General features: G+C 38.8%; 1 protein-coding gene across 1 annotated transcript in view; it reads right to left on the bottom strand.

The window, feature by feature from the left end:
* Nucleotides 1-245: 245 nt before the first annotated feature.
* LOC107095313 (myoD family inhibitor domain-containing protein-like) overlaps nucleotides 246-16,225 on the bottom strand; it is a 31,694-nt gene continuing 15,714 nt past the window's right edge. Inside the window, exons 4-5 of the mRNA XM_015391339.1 lie at nucleotides 9,044-9,436; nucleotides 246-940 (exon numbers count right to left, since the gene is read on the bottom strand). Coding sequence (XP_015246825.1) covers nucleotides 690-940; nucleotides 9,044-9,436 — 644 coding nt within the window. The 3' untranslated portion in view covers nucleotides 246-689. The remainder of the gene's footprint in view (nucleotides 941-9,043; nucleotides 9,437-16,225) is intronic.

Here is a 16,225-nt window from a genome sequence, read left to right as displayed (position 1 = left end):
AAAAAGTCTGGTCTGTGAGGAAAAAGTAAATAAAATATTTGATCTAAGGTTCTTTCTGAATCGGGCAAATTGAAGTTCCTAGATGCTGTTGCTAGCTCCTGTTCTTTTACCGTTTGCAGGGCCAACAGTAAGAACACTATGCTAGATAGATAAGGAATCTCAGACAGCTCTGCTAAATCCAGGCAGCCTTAGCTCTTATGTAATAACATGATAGAAAATGAGGACCAAATCAGGACTACGATGCTAAGTCATCGGGTTGCATCACATGACTCCTCATAAGACTGAGATTATAGACGTGTGGTTTTCCTATAAGACTTTTTCCTTCCACTAAATCTTCCTTTGATACACCTGGACACAGCAATCAGGTGGGAGGTAACGTACAGTCTGTTGGGAATATGGGTCATGTTATCAACCTTCTTAGTTATGCAGACAATAACATAACTTCTATTTTAAATTCCTTTTTAATTGTCTAAGATTTCAATTTTTCATGAAACTTTTTCTAAGAAAAAACTTTTCAACTAGCTATAATATATTTAAATAAACAATAAGAAAAACAACAATTGCACTTTCTAAACTGAATTATCAAAATAAAAGAATCATTTGATGATTATTTATTGAGATGCACCTGTTTATACTTTTCCACATGGATCAAATCCACCAAATCAAAGTCTGCCACCAAATCCCCCAGCCTATGTGGGGAAGCAGATGCCACAGCACTCCATGCAGATTTCCAGACAATCGGACGACTCGCAGCAGGCGTCCATGATGCCACAGTCCATGTCACAGGGGCAGTTGCAGTCGTCACCCATGTCGTCGGCGCAGCAGCAGCAGCAGCAGGCCTCTGAAGTGCATGCGCCGCATGAGGCCTGGGCCACCACCATGTTGCAGAGTGTGAGGAACTCACAGAAGAGGCAGGCGAGGATGCAGTGAACGCAGCAATCTGAGAGTGAGCCACAGCCAGTGAGGTGAGGTGACAAGTATGTGGATAAAAAAAAAAAGATGCAAGTTATTCAAATTGTTTCTTCTGTTAAAACTAAAAATCTGTATTCAAAAGAATATGAGTAGGTGAGACAAGCATGCTTAAGGAGCCACACCAAATATGTTGTTAAAGTGGGATTTTTAACAAAGAAGGGAGAAATGGAAAAAAACATCGACAAGTTGATTAATTGTGCCATTATCATGCAAACTGTAGAGTTGATCAAACAGAAATGAATAGCAATGTCCAAGAGTCTCATTCTGCCATCTAGGTGAATTTATTCTGGCAACACTTAAACCTCTGATTAACATTTAACCTCCTGATGCACATTGATAGAGCATCTGAGGCAGGATTTTAGTTCCTTGCATTATTGCAATCAAAAATCCTTGCTTGAGTCTCAAATTTGCCAATTTTGTTTCTATTAGGGATTAGGGAATTAATCGGATTAATCGTGATTAATCGATTTCTTTAAATAATCGTCGACTAATTTAATAATCGATTAATCGAATGGAGTACAGACACTCTAAAATATGCCTTTAGCTGACAAAGCAACCCACTTAGAGCAGTAATTATACAAAGGTTGTGAAAGAAAAAAAATATATAAACATTTTGCATTTAGGATAAAAAAAAAAATGTTTTCATCCATCCAAATGCTCCAGAATTCCTAAAGTAGAAAAAAAGGGTTTAATTTTGTAAAAACATCTTCTTTAAGGGACTTTTGGCTATCTGATTATGAATCGAAAGAATAATCAACACATTAATCGATTTGCAAAATAATCGTTAGTTGCAGCCCCAATTTCTATACAACTCATTTTTTTTAACATATGAAACAAAAAGGGTTGAAGTTTAACTAATTACTTGTGATTAATTCCTGTTGCAATTTATCATTTAATAATTCTGCAAACATACCAAAATTAACAGTTGGTGATGGTAGCATTATGCTGTGGGATGCTAATAGGATGAGTAAAGGGAGCAAAAGATAGGACGGAGTGAAGGAGAGCTGCTATGAAGAAAAAAAGGGACATTTTTCATATCCTCTTTTTCATTTTTAATGCTCCCCTAAACAGAAAATACCGAATAAAATGACAGACTAATGCTCAGAGAGCTACTTATATACATATATATATACACTCTATAAAAAAATCCCTCAAAATCACAGTGAAGAGGGTGATAAGTTGTGAAAAAAGTGTAGGGGGTATAAAAATGTTGCAAAATATGGTGTATAGATGGAAATCTGAATTGGAAAACATAAAGATAAACAGAAAAATAAGATGTACATGCACAAAAATAACATTGTCCTCCCCTTTTCAGCACACAAGAAGTTTGAAGAAGTTCTGCGGTTGCACTATGAGTCCTTCTGAAAGTGAACCTGGCACAAACTCCTCGCAGCTGTTTCTTTTTTTGATCAGAGTTCAGAGCCGCGCCACCGCTTTGGAGTGTTAAAGAGACATGATGTGGATGGATGCGGGGAAAAATAGCATTACAAACAGGCTGCATTTGCATGACTTTCATCAGCCCATCTACAGCTGTCAGAAGTGCCTGTTACTGATTGGGTTAGAGGGAAAGAGAGAAAAAAAAAGGTGCAGAGTGTGGAGGACAGAATAGGGAAGGCGAACTGAGGCCTGCTGAATGTTCATGTTTGATTAATCAAAGTAGAAAGGATTCCCCCACCCCTCCTGTAGTTTTGCAGTGCTGAGGGCTGCAGAGCTGACCAGAAGCACAGGCTGATACAAACAAGATAGCGAGAGGAATATGAAACGGGAAGGAGCTGGATACGTGTCCGAGTGGAAGCTTGAAGCTTGCATGCATCTTATTATCCTTATCTTAGGCCACAACACGGTCAGAGATGGAAAATGCATGAAGACATGCAGAGCCTAGCAAAAGTATTCATACCCCTTGAAGTATGCAGAACTATGCAAAACATGGGTTTCATATATATATATATATATATATATATATATATATTTTTTTTTTTTTTATTTTTTTTTTTGTTCAAGCTGTAAGGTGGAATATGATTACTCTGTGCTATATAACTTGTAATACGTGTGCAACTTAATCTTGCTAGCTATCTAGGTGTTCTCTGAAGATCTTTTAGGGTTACATTTCTTAACAAACAGCACTGTAAAGAACAAAGACACAGCAGAGACATCAGGAAACACGTTATGTCCAAACTTAAAAGGGGGTTAGGTATCAAAGCAATACTCCAACCTACTTAGCAGCCATGTAAACCATCAAAGCCATGACTCTCCGCCTAAACTGACACAAAAAAGGGACAGAACAGACAAAAAGAGGCACAAGGTAACTTTGGAGGAGCTGGAGTCATACATTGCTAGGGAAGGACAATCGGTAAATATAGCTAGAAATGCAAGGCAAATTGTTTTTATTCTGACGTCCCAATTAGGGCTGAATAAATTAATCGGACTAATCGTGATTAATTAAATATTGGAATGATTGTCAATAAACAATAGTAATCGATTAATCGTTAACTGGAGTATATAGACTCTAAAATATGCCTTCAGTTGACAGAGCGACCCATCTTGAGCAGCAGGTATACAAAACATTTTGCATTTTAAGAGAAAAATATTTTTTGTATGTCAATATGTTCTATCCAGAACTGGAAGAATGTTAGTTCACCTTGTTTAATTTTGCAAAAAGTCTTCTTTAAGGAACCTTTAGCTATCCGATTATTAATTGATTGAACCAAAAATAATCGACAGATTAATTCATTTGCATAAATGATCATTAGTTGCAGCCCTAATCCCAATAAAACGGCCTTTAGTCCTATTGGTTTACTTGGAAGGACTAAAGTGAGAATTTGTTTGTCAATATCCACATTGCGACATGTGGAGTAAAACTGACTCCATATCATCCGTGTACACCATCCCACATTTAATAGGGTAAAGTAAGTATCATGCTATGTGGATCCTTTTCTACAACGAAGGTGGTGATGTTGATGAAAATGAATTTGAATGTTGAAAGGAGCTTAACTCATTCCCTCACAGGTGGAAAACGCTTAAGACTAGGACAAAGGTTCACTTTAAAGCTGGCCCACAAATCCTACATTAGGGAAGAAACATAAAGAGTTAAGATTTTAATCACAATATTTCATGGTATTTACAGCCATAATGTAAAAGGTGATGTTTATTTAATTTTGCCTTATAAACTTCAACAGTTCGACAGTTTAAGCAAAACTGCTACTGAGGTTAATTTAAGGTTGTGATCCAATTGTTGTATTTTCTTCTCTACCTGCTTTTCTGTGGTCCAGTTCTTTTATTTTTTACAAATATTTTGGTTTTATTCTGCTTTTATTTTATCATCTTTGAATTGTCCATGTACTGTGATGTGATATACAAAGACATTACCCTGCCTTTTTCATAGAACATCTGTCACTGAATTCAGTTGGTGTGTTTTGACTTTAACCCGACTAATCTGAAAAAAAAAGTTAATTGGGTATAAACGCTTTTGCAAGGCAATAAGGCATCTACGCCCAGAGTTAAGCCAATAGAAAATGTGGTTTATTCTTCTATTTATTGGTAGTGAACTGCAAGGGCTCCAAAGTACCAGCTACATGCCTTGAAACTTTAAAGTTCAGCTTAACAAACTCTGAAAAACCCAGAGGGTATAGCCATGGCAGCAGTGTAACAGCAGACTTTGAGTATGATACAAACACAGTACACAGACATTAAGCAGTGGACAGCCATCTCAGCTATTCACTTGGATGTATAATTCAGCAACAGCGATTAGTCTGGATCTTACAGCCAGCAAGGAGGAGGAGATGGAAGGAGGGGAGCGAGGGAGGGTCGTACATTGCACACAAGAGAGCTGGACGTGAGGCACAGAGAACACATACGAGAGAGTCAGGCGGAGACGGAGAGAAGCCAACTGACGGACAGACTGAGCACACTGAGAACACTCCTGTTTAATGTCAGCCGGTGGAGATGAAGCCCGAAAACCAGCGTCCAGGCGTCTCTGAGGAAATAGTTGAAGACGTGTGGAAAACTGACATCAAAAAAAAAAGGGGGAAGTGGCGTGGCACAAAACAAGCTGGATGGGCGTCAGAGCAGCAAGCTGTGCAAAACAGTGAAACCCACAAAGAGAGGAAAAAGGCAAGTAGGAGAGTATTAGACAAAGCCACTCTGACCTTATGGGTCGGACAGAGAAGATCCACCACAAGCAACTTAAAAGCACTTCCTTCTATAATGTATGACTGAGAAAAGACAATGAAAAAAGAAAACATGAAAAACATCCAAAGAAATATCAAGGAAAAAAAAGGGGGAGTTCAGCGTGAATCTCTAAACAGGGCCGAAGCCGCTTGGAGATCTGAGCCGATAACAGACAATAGGAGTTGAGAAGGCCCACCCTGCTGTGCGAAAGCAGCCTGCTAAACGGCTGCTCAGAAGCGTCGGGTAGTTGGCTCCGGAGCCAACGGCATGTGCCAAGAATCATTCAGAGCAAGAGAGTCCCCAGAGCTAGCTTCTGCTAGCTCGCGCCTTTTATTTCCTGTGTTCAGAGGGGCTGTTTAGGAGGCTAATTTCACAGGCAAACAGATTATGTTAATCCATGTAAACATTCAAACAACAGCTTGGCTGCTATCCGGGGGGAAATAAACAGTTGAGAACGAGCATATTGATACTGAGAGCTCTGGCGTCTTCAAATAAGCAACATGCGAAAGCTGTAATGAGACTTGTTGAGCTGTTAGTATGTTTATTTTCTCTGCCTTCCTCTGTTTCTTCACCAATTAAGATGTGGAAAACATGACACATCAAGACCATCTCTGGTGGATGCATTTCATCTATGCTTTAGAAAAATTGAGGATGATTGTAAGCCTTTTGTTTTCGTAGTCTGGATTCTGATGCATACAAAAGGCAGCAAATAAAGGCCTGACTGCCAATTTATCTCCGCTAGTTTGAAATCATCTTTGGATCGCAGCAGCTTTTCATCTGATTACAGTTTTAAATTAATTGAGCTTGGAGCAACAATGTGAAACCTATACAGATTTTCTTCCAGACAAGATAATATATTTTAAGCTTTGACTTGGTTAATTTTCATAATTAAGACTTAGAGCTTTTTGATTCCTAACATTTATGGTTCAAAACATATGGAATACCACATAATATAACTTTGACAATCTTAAATCATGACTTAGAGCACATAATTCTTGAAATGACTGCTGATTTGTGTGACTGACATCATCAATCAAGAATAGTAAGCAAGCATAATAATGGAAAGTTGAAGTTAGGGTAAAAGTGTGTTAGAAAAAAGTCAGGAAGGTATGCCCATATAATTACAGTGTATTAACGGTTGGTCAGGGCTTGTTTTGCATGAGTTACTGCATTAATGAGACATGCTATGGATACAATCATCATGTGGTTCGATGAAGAATTGCCTAAGCATGTGTTGCTTTAAATGTAACCTCGAACTTGTTTGAATCTGTCTCTCTCATTTTCTAAGTTAGATTTCCAAAGACAATACCATACCATTTAGGGAGGTCTTGGTACCTTTAGCAGTGTTCCCTTTGTTACAACAAAGAAGTATGAGTTGATCTAAAATGTTCTGATTGATGGTTTTATTGAATTTAGACATTTTAAAACATGACGGAAAACATCTCGGACGGAGCAGACTTCAACCTGGACCACAAACAACTTCAATGCTGGACTTCTCTGCTCTTTATCCAGATTCTTGAACATTGATTTACAATTGTCAGTATATACATGTGTTGGTGTTCTTAAAAGCTCTTGCTTAAGCCAGACCTTTTACAGTTTTCTTAAAGGGGTCATAGAATGCAAAACAGAGTTTATATTGTCATAGTTGAATAACGATAGTTCAGTGGGTGAAATGGAAGTATAGAGAAGTTCAAACCCCATTGACACCTCATTTATCTGCAAATCTCACAATTCTAAACTTCCACCATAAAACGCGCAAATTCAGACGAAGCGCCGAATTGACGTCAATTCAGGGATGTTGCCTTATTTGGTTCTGGCCTGTACTTTTGTCACGCCCTGAAATTGGCAAACAGACCAGCCCACTGGTTCAATGGCCCAAGAACATGAATAGAGGTAGATGAAAGACACTAGTTTAGCTGTTTAGCCTACAGTTAGGTTTAGAATTATAAAGCACGCAGTTTCTCTATTGAAAATGACCAAGATCCACGGGTGTAAATGCATTGTTCATGGCTGCATGGAGAAAGGGGAAAAGTCTTTCTACAGTAGGGATCCGAAGACATGACAGGCATGGATTATTTTAGTCTATCAGAAGATCCCTGCAAAGTTTGATACTCAGCTGTTCGTTTGGTTAAAGCATTTTACTGAAGACAGCTTTCATAATCTTGGACAGTTCAAAGAAGGATTTGCTAAACTTCTTTTACTGAAACGACAGGACCGGGCCCCAGTGGGGGACAGAGTGACTAAACCTGACCCGGTGGCAGTATGCTTCCCCCCGCCAGCCTTACCGGGCTGCCGGTAAGCATGGGGCCGGAGTTGTCCAGACTACCGTTACAAGGTTTGGTCACTCCGTCCCCCGCTGGCTCCCTATTTCAACTACGTGCTGCACTGTAGTCGACTGAAATCCCAGACGATTTTGAAATTCCCCATGGACATTTTTTTAGGTATGAAAAGTAGGAAATGTCCGGGAAAGAGAGGACGTCTGGTAACCTCATCTAAATATTCATGAGCATACCATAAAAGGAAGAAAACCTGTCATTTCATTCAGGGGCTTTTAACCAGGCTTTCATTGAGGCTCAGAACAGCAAATATGCCATTTTCAGCCCAACCAGTGTTACACACCCTATTCAGAGACCTTAAGGACCAGCCCCAAATACCCTATATAATCATTCTATGACCCCTTCAAATTCATGAATAGACAAATCCTCAGTTTGCCATTATCCTTCCCTGTGTTGGTTTTTCTGCCAGATTTTTTTCCAAAAAACTTTTATTCAGTATGTTTGAACAGCTATCTAAACAGCCAGCTTCTTTTAGAAAGACTTTGAGGCTTACCTTTTTTGTAGAGCAGGTCAGTGACTGCTGTATAAATGTCAAGTCAGCAATCTTGGTGGGTCATATTAAAATCTCTGTATTAAAATCTATTTTTATCAGCCATACATACTTTTCGGCAGGATTTTGAATAATACTCTACTTTCAACAGCTGTGATATCTGATTGTATGTATTGCTATAAACTTGTATTAAAGTAAACAATAATAAATATGCTTATAGGCTAACAGCGTATTGAAAAGCAGAAGAACATATGGCCAACAAAAGCATTAGATGGAAGAGTGAAGCAATGGGGCCCTGCTAATGAGGGCCAAGGTGTTGCTGACGGGATCTGGGGAGAGCCAAAAAGGGCCAAGAGAGGTGTGAGGGGCCCAAACATGGTTGGTCACGACTTATAATAGGCACCCCGCGCTCTCAGGCCTCGTTAGACACTCACACCTATCTCCCCGACGGAAGAGGAACGGGCAGCCGCCTTCATTACTGGACTCACCTCAGCCTTGCACCTGACAAAAGAGATGGCTTCCCCGCATGCCAAATGCACCCTCTGACTTACTGTTAAGGCAAATAAAAGCCATAGGAGAGAGATAAGATGTCATTTGCTTGACGGGAGTGATAAATACGAGGGATCAGGCACCTTCATCATTAAAAGGTGAGAGAAGGTTAGAATTTATTATCTATAGCTGATGGTGGTATTACTCTATGAGCCTCCAAGAAAATACCCCAGGCCGTACACACTGAATACGGTCAAAGACTCCCCACACTATCTTCAAGAAAAGGAACTAATAGAAAACTTTTAGAAACAGAAAAAAATACATTTCATTTGAAATACACTAACTGTTTAAGAGGGCTATAAAGTCTTTTTGCTCAATAGTGTTTAAATTATTAGAAAAAATATCTTTACTGATTAGACCCTGCTGCTAGAAGCTCTGCTAATAATGTTAAGATGATGTTAGGATCAACAGAAGCTGAGATGAAAAGATTGAAGTATATCATTAGGAGTTTGAAAAGTTAGTCTGTATTAGTACAGGGTTTTAATCTTCCTTAATTGCTAACATTATCCCAATGTGTGCCAATACTAACCCTCTGGTAAAGGAGGTTTCTGTGAGCCTGTGGAGCTGCCTTTGCTCCTTCTGCTGCTGTCACTGTTGACTGACAAGCTAGACTTCAGCTTCCTCTGCACCCTGTGAGACACGGGAGTGGACGGCTGCCTTTTGGGCTGCTCTGTCTTTGGTGCGGTTGTTGCCGTTTTGTGTCCGGGGCCTGACCCGCTAGTTTTGCTAGTCCCGATGCTGGCGTCGCAGGTGCACGTCCTAGTGCCCTCAGGAGTACCGACGCTGGAGTGGATTCCGTTGGCACTGGTCACCGTGGGTGTGCCCGAGCTCTTGTGGTGGATGCCATTTTGGTCCTTGGCAGCATCTCCCTCTGTCTCCTCGGAAGACGCTGGCTTTGGATCAGACAGAGACTGCGGTTGGGCTGTTGAAAAAAGCGAGAGGATATCATTTTGAGTTCTTTGCAGTCTTAAATTAAGCTAAAAAATATCAAATTACAATCATCACTTTATCAAATATTGCAAAATCAAAACAAAAGAAAAGAAAGTCAAGAAAATGTGAGTTAATTGTGATCAATCAGCCCTAACAGGTCAGAGTTATAGATACTTGTAAAAAAGCATCAGATTTGTATCGCCAGACTTTAAGCCAGTCATTGTAACTGTCCTTTGATCTAAATACCTGAGCTCCTATGTATAAATAGGGTAATTGAACCACCAAAAAGAAAATCATCCCCTCAGCATTCTGCTGCCACCACCGTGAATACTCCTCCTTGAGACATTAAAATGTTTCACTAACTTAAATATGAAAGAAACTCTTAAACTTTCAGCCATCTTTGAATTTTCACCTGATGTGCCACCCTTCGTAAGACGATATTGTCAATCCTGTGACTAATATTTCAACCCTAAGCAAGCGAGTGAAGAAAACATGTAACTTCACATGTGAAAGAATCATAAAAGCCACCTGTGTAGTCAAACACATTTGTGGCAGCAGCTCTTTGGTGAGTTAAGTCAGTTTGAGACGGAGAGATTATTACGGCAAAAAAGGAGAAAAAGCAGCCTGTGATAGTGTACAAATTTGTGAAATGACTGCTGTCTGCAACGGTAATGATCTTCTCTCCTCTGAAAACTCAGAGATGTCCTCAACCAGACCTTCTAAGTGCGTGTGTGACAGCCGCAAAAAGCCAGGAGACACCAACCTGTCTGATAAGAAGGAAAAGGAAGGATGCGATTGAGGAAAAAGGAGGTGGCATTTCACTGAGAGGAACACCTTGCACATTCAGCTCTACTGGGAGTTAACTCCTGCTTTAGCTTCCCTGCACATCAGAGCCCCGGTACATGTGCACACGCTTCCAGATTTGGTGAATTATTCATCTGCCTTTTTTTTTTTTTTAAGTTTGTCTGAGCGAACCTTTCTTACTTATTTTAGGCCTTATATGCACTGCATATATGGTATCTTTGCAACTAAACTTGATATTCTGTCACATTTACCGGCTGTTGTAACAGAAACCTTTGCAAGCTTCCAGATGTCCAAAGAAAGAGAAAGGAGCACATTTTCCAAAGCTGATGTACACATGGAAGTTAATGTGATGCTGGTAATTTGTTTCCATTTCTATTTTCTTTCTGTCAGCTCACCAACAAGTGCAATTACAGTTAACAAGAGCGCAGGAGTGTGGGAATGGGGCCTTGCAGTTTTTAACAACACATCACCCTGGGAGAGGCCGGACGTGAATGTGGATGTAAAACAAAGCAATTAAGTACGCACTCTGGGCTTTCGCCTTCTCCTCATACAGGCTTCCGAGCTCTGCTTTAATAAACAAATACAGACTTGAGGGATCAGGATTCCGTGCAATTTGAATTAGACAACTGCATAGCACACGATGGAATTGATTATGCCCTGATTTTAAGGCCAGGTTGATGGATTTTTTTTTTCTTATCTCTGATAGACAAAAGCCAAAGAAGCCCGTCCATGACAATGTATGGAGAGACTAAAGCTTTCTAACAAGGAGACTCGCAAGAGGGTACATCTGTTGCTGGTTTTCACACGTTTTTAATAAGTGCAGCTTTCGGATGTTCCCCTGCTTATGTAGTCATTTTTGGCTTTGTTTATCAGAGTTAGCACAGTGTGTAATCAGAGTGTTATCACAGTTTGCAAAGCTTCAGTGGATGCAGACAAGGATATTTTTTGTTCTAGCAGCTAATCTGAATTTATTTGTTTCATGTCATATTTACACATTGGACTAAAAACACCTGTTTCAGCCTGAAAAATACACAACTAAAGAATTTTTTTTTTAAAGTTCTTCGTTTAGCAGATTATTTTCCTTTGTACATGCAATAAAAGTCAAACTGAAGTCGGCTTGCCAGGGCAAATGAAATAAAAACATACAACAAAAGCTTACCTTGTTATTTACAACCTTTATTGATTGCCTGTTGCTGTGCATTGCTGGTCAGCATGCTGAATTATGCTTTTTCTATAACATTCCATGCCTAAAAAAATAACATTTGTTAAAGAAGTGGTATCTCTATTCAATTAGAAACATCCTCTTTGGAAATTTCCAATAATTTCCCAAAATGTTTGGGAAATGTTCTGCTATACTAGAAAGGGCAAAACAAGAAGAAAACATACAAGCTTCTGCAAAACAACATTCAAAAATATGACAGATATTCTGGAGTGAATCATCTATACTTTAGGCTTAATTTTTGAGCATCACTCTCAAAATAAAACTATATATTATTATTATTATTATATTATTTTAACTGTAATAAAAAACAGCAATTGCTACTATGCAGCCGAAGTCAATTGAGGTGGTTTCTGCATTTAATGAGGAGGTATTTGGGGGATTTCCAGGCATGTTGCACAGGAAGGAGACCCCAGGGCACAGCAAGAACTGACTGTTGTTGTGGTAACAGACATCTTGGTTTCCCTGTTGGACTTTGTACCCGTCTCACAATCTCTGATAAGCACAGTGAGAAGCCATATAATAAATGTCTTTTCAGTTAGACACAGTTTGGGACAGAGTAAAGTTTCACACGGTTAAAACAAAAACAAGTCTTAACAGTTCAACCCCTAAACCCCAGTAAAAAAGATGGATTGAAGCTGCGTGCATAAAATAAAACACAACCACCTAATCTCTATATCAGCCAAGTTACTTATCCAATATGTAAAGTGTCATAATAAGCTTAATAACAGCTATTTCCCGTGTTCAGTTTAAGTGAAGCGGCCGCATGGACCCTCACATTCAAACCCATGTCGATGCATAAAAACGACCAGAGAAATCTGGGAGGCATAATTACCTTCCCTTTGGAGGAAGTCAACCTTCCAATTTGCCTATGTATAAATACTTATTAGGAAACCACCAAGTAAAAATTAGAGTACATAAGCGGTTAGTCGGGTTTCAGACACATCGCAGAGCCTCAAAGAAGTGGCTAAACTCAGAACATTTCAGCTCCTCGACAGCAGGTCCTTGGCTGGGACAGTAATCACACAGTCGCAGTCTTTTATTTTTAACCTGCTGAAAATGGTGACTGGGATTAATGGACACAATGGAGCAATATTCATAATCATTGATCATAATAATGATCATACTGTCAAAGATGGCAATGACAGACTCGTACAGTCACAGGGAGACAAATGAAGAGATAATGGGGAAAGGGAGGAATGAGGAAAAACTGTAGGATTGGGTTCCATTCAAACTTTTCACTGTGCATGTACTCAAGAAATCTAAGGTAGAAATTTAATTTAATACTTTTTACGTAAACATATTGTCATTCTTTTTAAATCAGCCTAAATTATTTATTGAATATTGAAATTACTGAATAAATTCACTAAAAGATAAAGCAAATCCAATTTACTGCTTTAAACAAAATTACTGATTAAATCATCTAATAAATCATTGTTTTTATTTACATTTGAGCCATTGAACTTGATCCAAGTTTTCCTAGAATTCTTATTTGAGGTATAAATAAAGTGACAAACACCATCTTATTTCCCTTTGGAAAGACAACAGAATGTATATATATATATATATATATATATATATATATATATGGCAGCTTGCCTTAAATTGCCCATGAACAATCAGAATAATCATTTATTAGTTTAAAAGTAATGGGGTCATGACTAACAAGGAGTTCCACTACAGTTAAGATGAAAATAAGGCAGGTTAATTTCAAATAACTTTATAAACACTCATGAACATGAAAAAGTGAATCACTCTAGAGGAATCTATCTGAAAACTAAAAAACTGTTCTTCTTTTGGTAGGAAATGGGACAAAAAGTCATAAAACAATGTACACATAAATTCTTTAAATGGCCTCTTGCGGTTACACGATTTTTAAAACAGTCATGAGACGTCATCTGTATACTGACTGAAACCACAATAAAAGCTGTCTTTTTTGACCTTCACAAACAAAATCATACTGAGTTTGCTAATGTTTCTGAAATGTTAACAATAACATAGTCATTAAAATACAAATAATTAAACCCTTTTTTGTTCTGGACACTACTGATAAAAGTTGGCTTTGAACATCGGATTAATATTTTGCAAATATCCCTCATGCCCACTCATAAGGACAGCAGCAGGTCTGTCATGCTGTGGGCCAGAGATAATTGTAGGTTCTGATATCTATGTAGGATTTTATGAGTTTTTTGGGTCAGAAATGTGCTTTTACTACATGAAAGTGTTCTTTTTGTGAGTGAATTATTTTATTATTGTTTTTAAAAAAGATAGAACTTTAGAAAATAGTCATTAGTTTGTCTCACTTCTGCATAGTTTCTACTAAAACTGAATTGAAATTGAAATGTTGAGATTATAACTTACAAATCCAAGTAGGATCAGAACAAAAAAAAATTGTAAGTCAAGCTTCTAAGAACGCAAAGAAGTCCTGAAATGACTGAATGAACACTGCCTAACCATAGGCAACGGAACAACATGCTTTAGAGGAAGAACTGGACATCCACACATAATGTGCGCACACGCAAGCCTTAAATTGGACTTGTAACTGCCCTATTTCCAGCACATCAACAACTGTTGAGGGTGTTCGTTTGTAGTTGAATAAAACATGGTATTCCCCTACACACGCTGTCACACACATCACAGGGGAAACTAGGGGCTGAGTGGTTCTTGACTGTCTAAGCAGCATCCCAATTTGGTCCCAGCTACTAGTAGCTGACAGCCTCAAATATCTGGGGAGCATTTTTAAAAGGCCAGCGCTTGATGGATTCATGAAGAACACACAAATATAATTGCTATTTGTCACAGAGTCTTCAGTGACTGCGCCACACTGGGACCACGCGACGGAGTGCCTGAAGAGAACGGTAGCTCAGGGGTGTGAGGGGGGGGGCTGTATGTAAAACTGAGTATTCTGTATAAACACCTCGCTTTTGGCACTGAAAAATAGGACCTACAGGAAGAAGCCGGAAACTGCACCGAAAAGAGAGAGAGGAGAGAAAAGAAGAAAAGGCCCTCTGTATGTTTTTCACACGCGCACGCTTATCAGGGTGAAATATGCATACATGCATGGACGCATACATGTCAACTGAAACAAAGCTGTATAAACAAGCATTCTAAAATAGTTCCGAGCATGAAAATAGACCACAAAAGGTCAAACAGGGAGGTATGAAGATTCTCATTTGCACAGCACTGCATCAGGTAAAGGCATAGAGCAGATTGAACAATCACAGCAGCTTCACGGTTCTAATGCTTGGTCCTTTTTAATATTAATGCCCCTGAGACAGGGAGAACCAGGCGAAAGGTGTTTGCTCAGGCTTATTAGAATGCCCATCATAGACAGCATACAGTTATTCAAATGTCACATCAGTCCCTCCAAATAAAACACCCCCATCCCGATCTTGTAGTCATCTACTAATAGCCGTTATTACACAGCGCTGCGAGTTTGTGAGTTTACACTGAATAGAATATGTGAGCATCTTTAGTTTTACTTAGGACACACAGAGGCCCTGCATCTTGTTTATCTTTTTATGCCCCGCATTAGAAAAAACATGTATATTTTCTGCCTGAATGGCCCTGTACCTGTATGATTGAAATGCTAATTTGCAAATGTGCAATGACCTAGACAGACTCCTCTTACCACCCCGCCTCCATTCGCTGCCAAAACAGCCTGAGGTATCATCTCTCCTCCTAACAAACAGTGGTGTGGAAAAACCCCTGCTTTCAATCCAAAGGGATACATTTTCTCATTAGAAATTATACATCTTCCCCAGTCATATTTATAGACGCAAAACCAAGGGAATTACGCAGCAGAGAGAGCTGGGGGGACACACAGAGAGAGGAAAATAGTGCAATGAATGTTATTACAAAAGGGCTCTGATTGTAATTTTCCTTGGGCGTATCAAAGCCTCGTTTACTGTCTGACCTTCTCAACTCCAAGACAAGGACTTTCTTTATTTTTTGAACAAAAAAGGGTTTTTTTTGCTACAAAAAAAAATGCACTCATAGAGAAACATTTAAGTGTCCCATGAAAATTAAAAAGTATAAATGCACCAAATTAATGGAATGGGCGGATTTTCTACTTATTTCCATACTGCCCCACTTGCCTTTAATGGAGTAGAAAACGCTTAATTTGGATGTTTTTTATATTTATAAGTATAAACAAGTGCATTGAAAGGAACCAAATGAGTTGTAAAAAGCAACTATAACAGATGACAGATTTTTTTTTAAGAAAGTTCACAAACAGCTGATTTCTTTGACTCATCTGATTGTTTTCATGACAACATGAATACAGAAATATGTAATAATCCACCTGTTCCTGTGACAAATATCTTCTTTTTTGCCATTCAGTTTAAACAAAAACATTTATAGACACCAAGAACGTATCATATAAGAAATAAGGAAGCAACATGTGATCCAGTAAACTATGGATGTAACTCTATGACGAAGACTTAACAGACAAAGTCTAATAATAATCCTGGTGGGAAAACTAAGAGCACCAAAGCTAGCAGATTACAGCCAGAATGCTTATCATGCTTCAAACAAAACAACTTTAAAACTTCTATGTAAGGTTATTTCTTCTATATTTGAGAGATGAGGCACAGGTCCTACATGTTTGAATATTTTTATACCTAAACCTCCCCTTGCCGCCAGGTGATTTCACCTAAATAGAATACATTGATGATGATGACCGATGGCCGCTCAAACTGAGCCTGGTTCTGCTGGAGGTTTCTTCCTGTTGAAATGAAGTTTTTCCTCTCCACTGTC

This window comes from Cyprinodon variegatus, unplaced genomic scaffold (assembly GCF_000732505.1).
Source record: "Cyprinodon variegatus isolate N-32 unplaced genomic scaffold, C_variegatus-1.0 Scaffold537, whole genome shotgun sequence".
NCBI lineage: Eukaryota > Metazoa > Chordata > Actinopteri > Cyprinodontiformes > Cyprinodontidae > Cyprinodon > Cyprinodon variegatus.
Note: the sequence above shows the minus strand (reverse complement) of the source record. Positions and strands in the feature narration are given on the sequence as shown.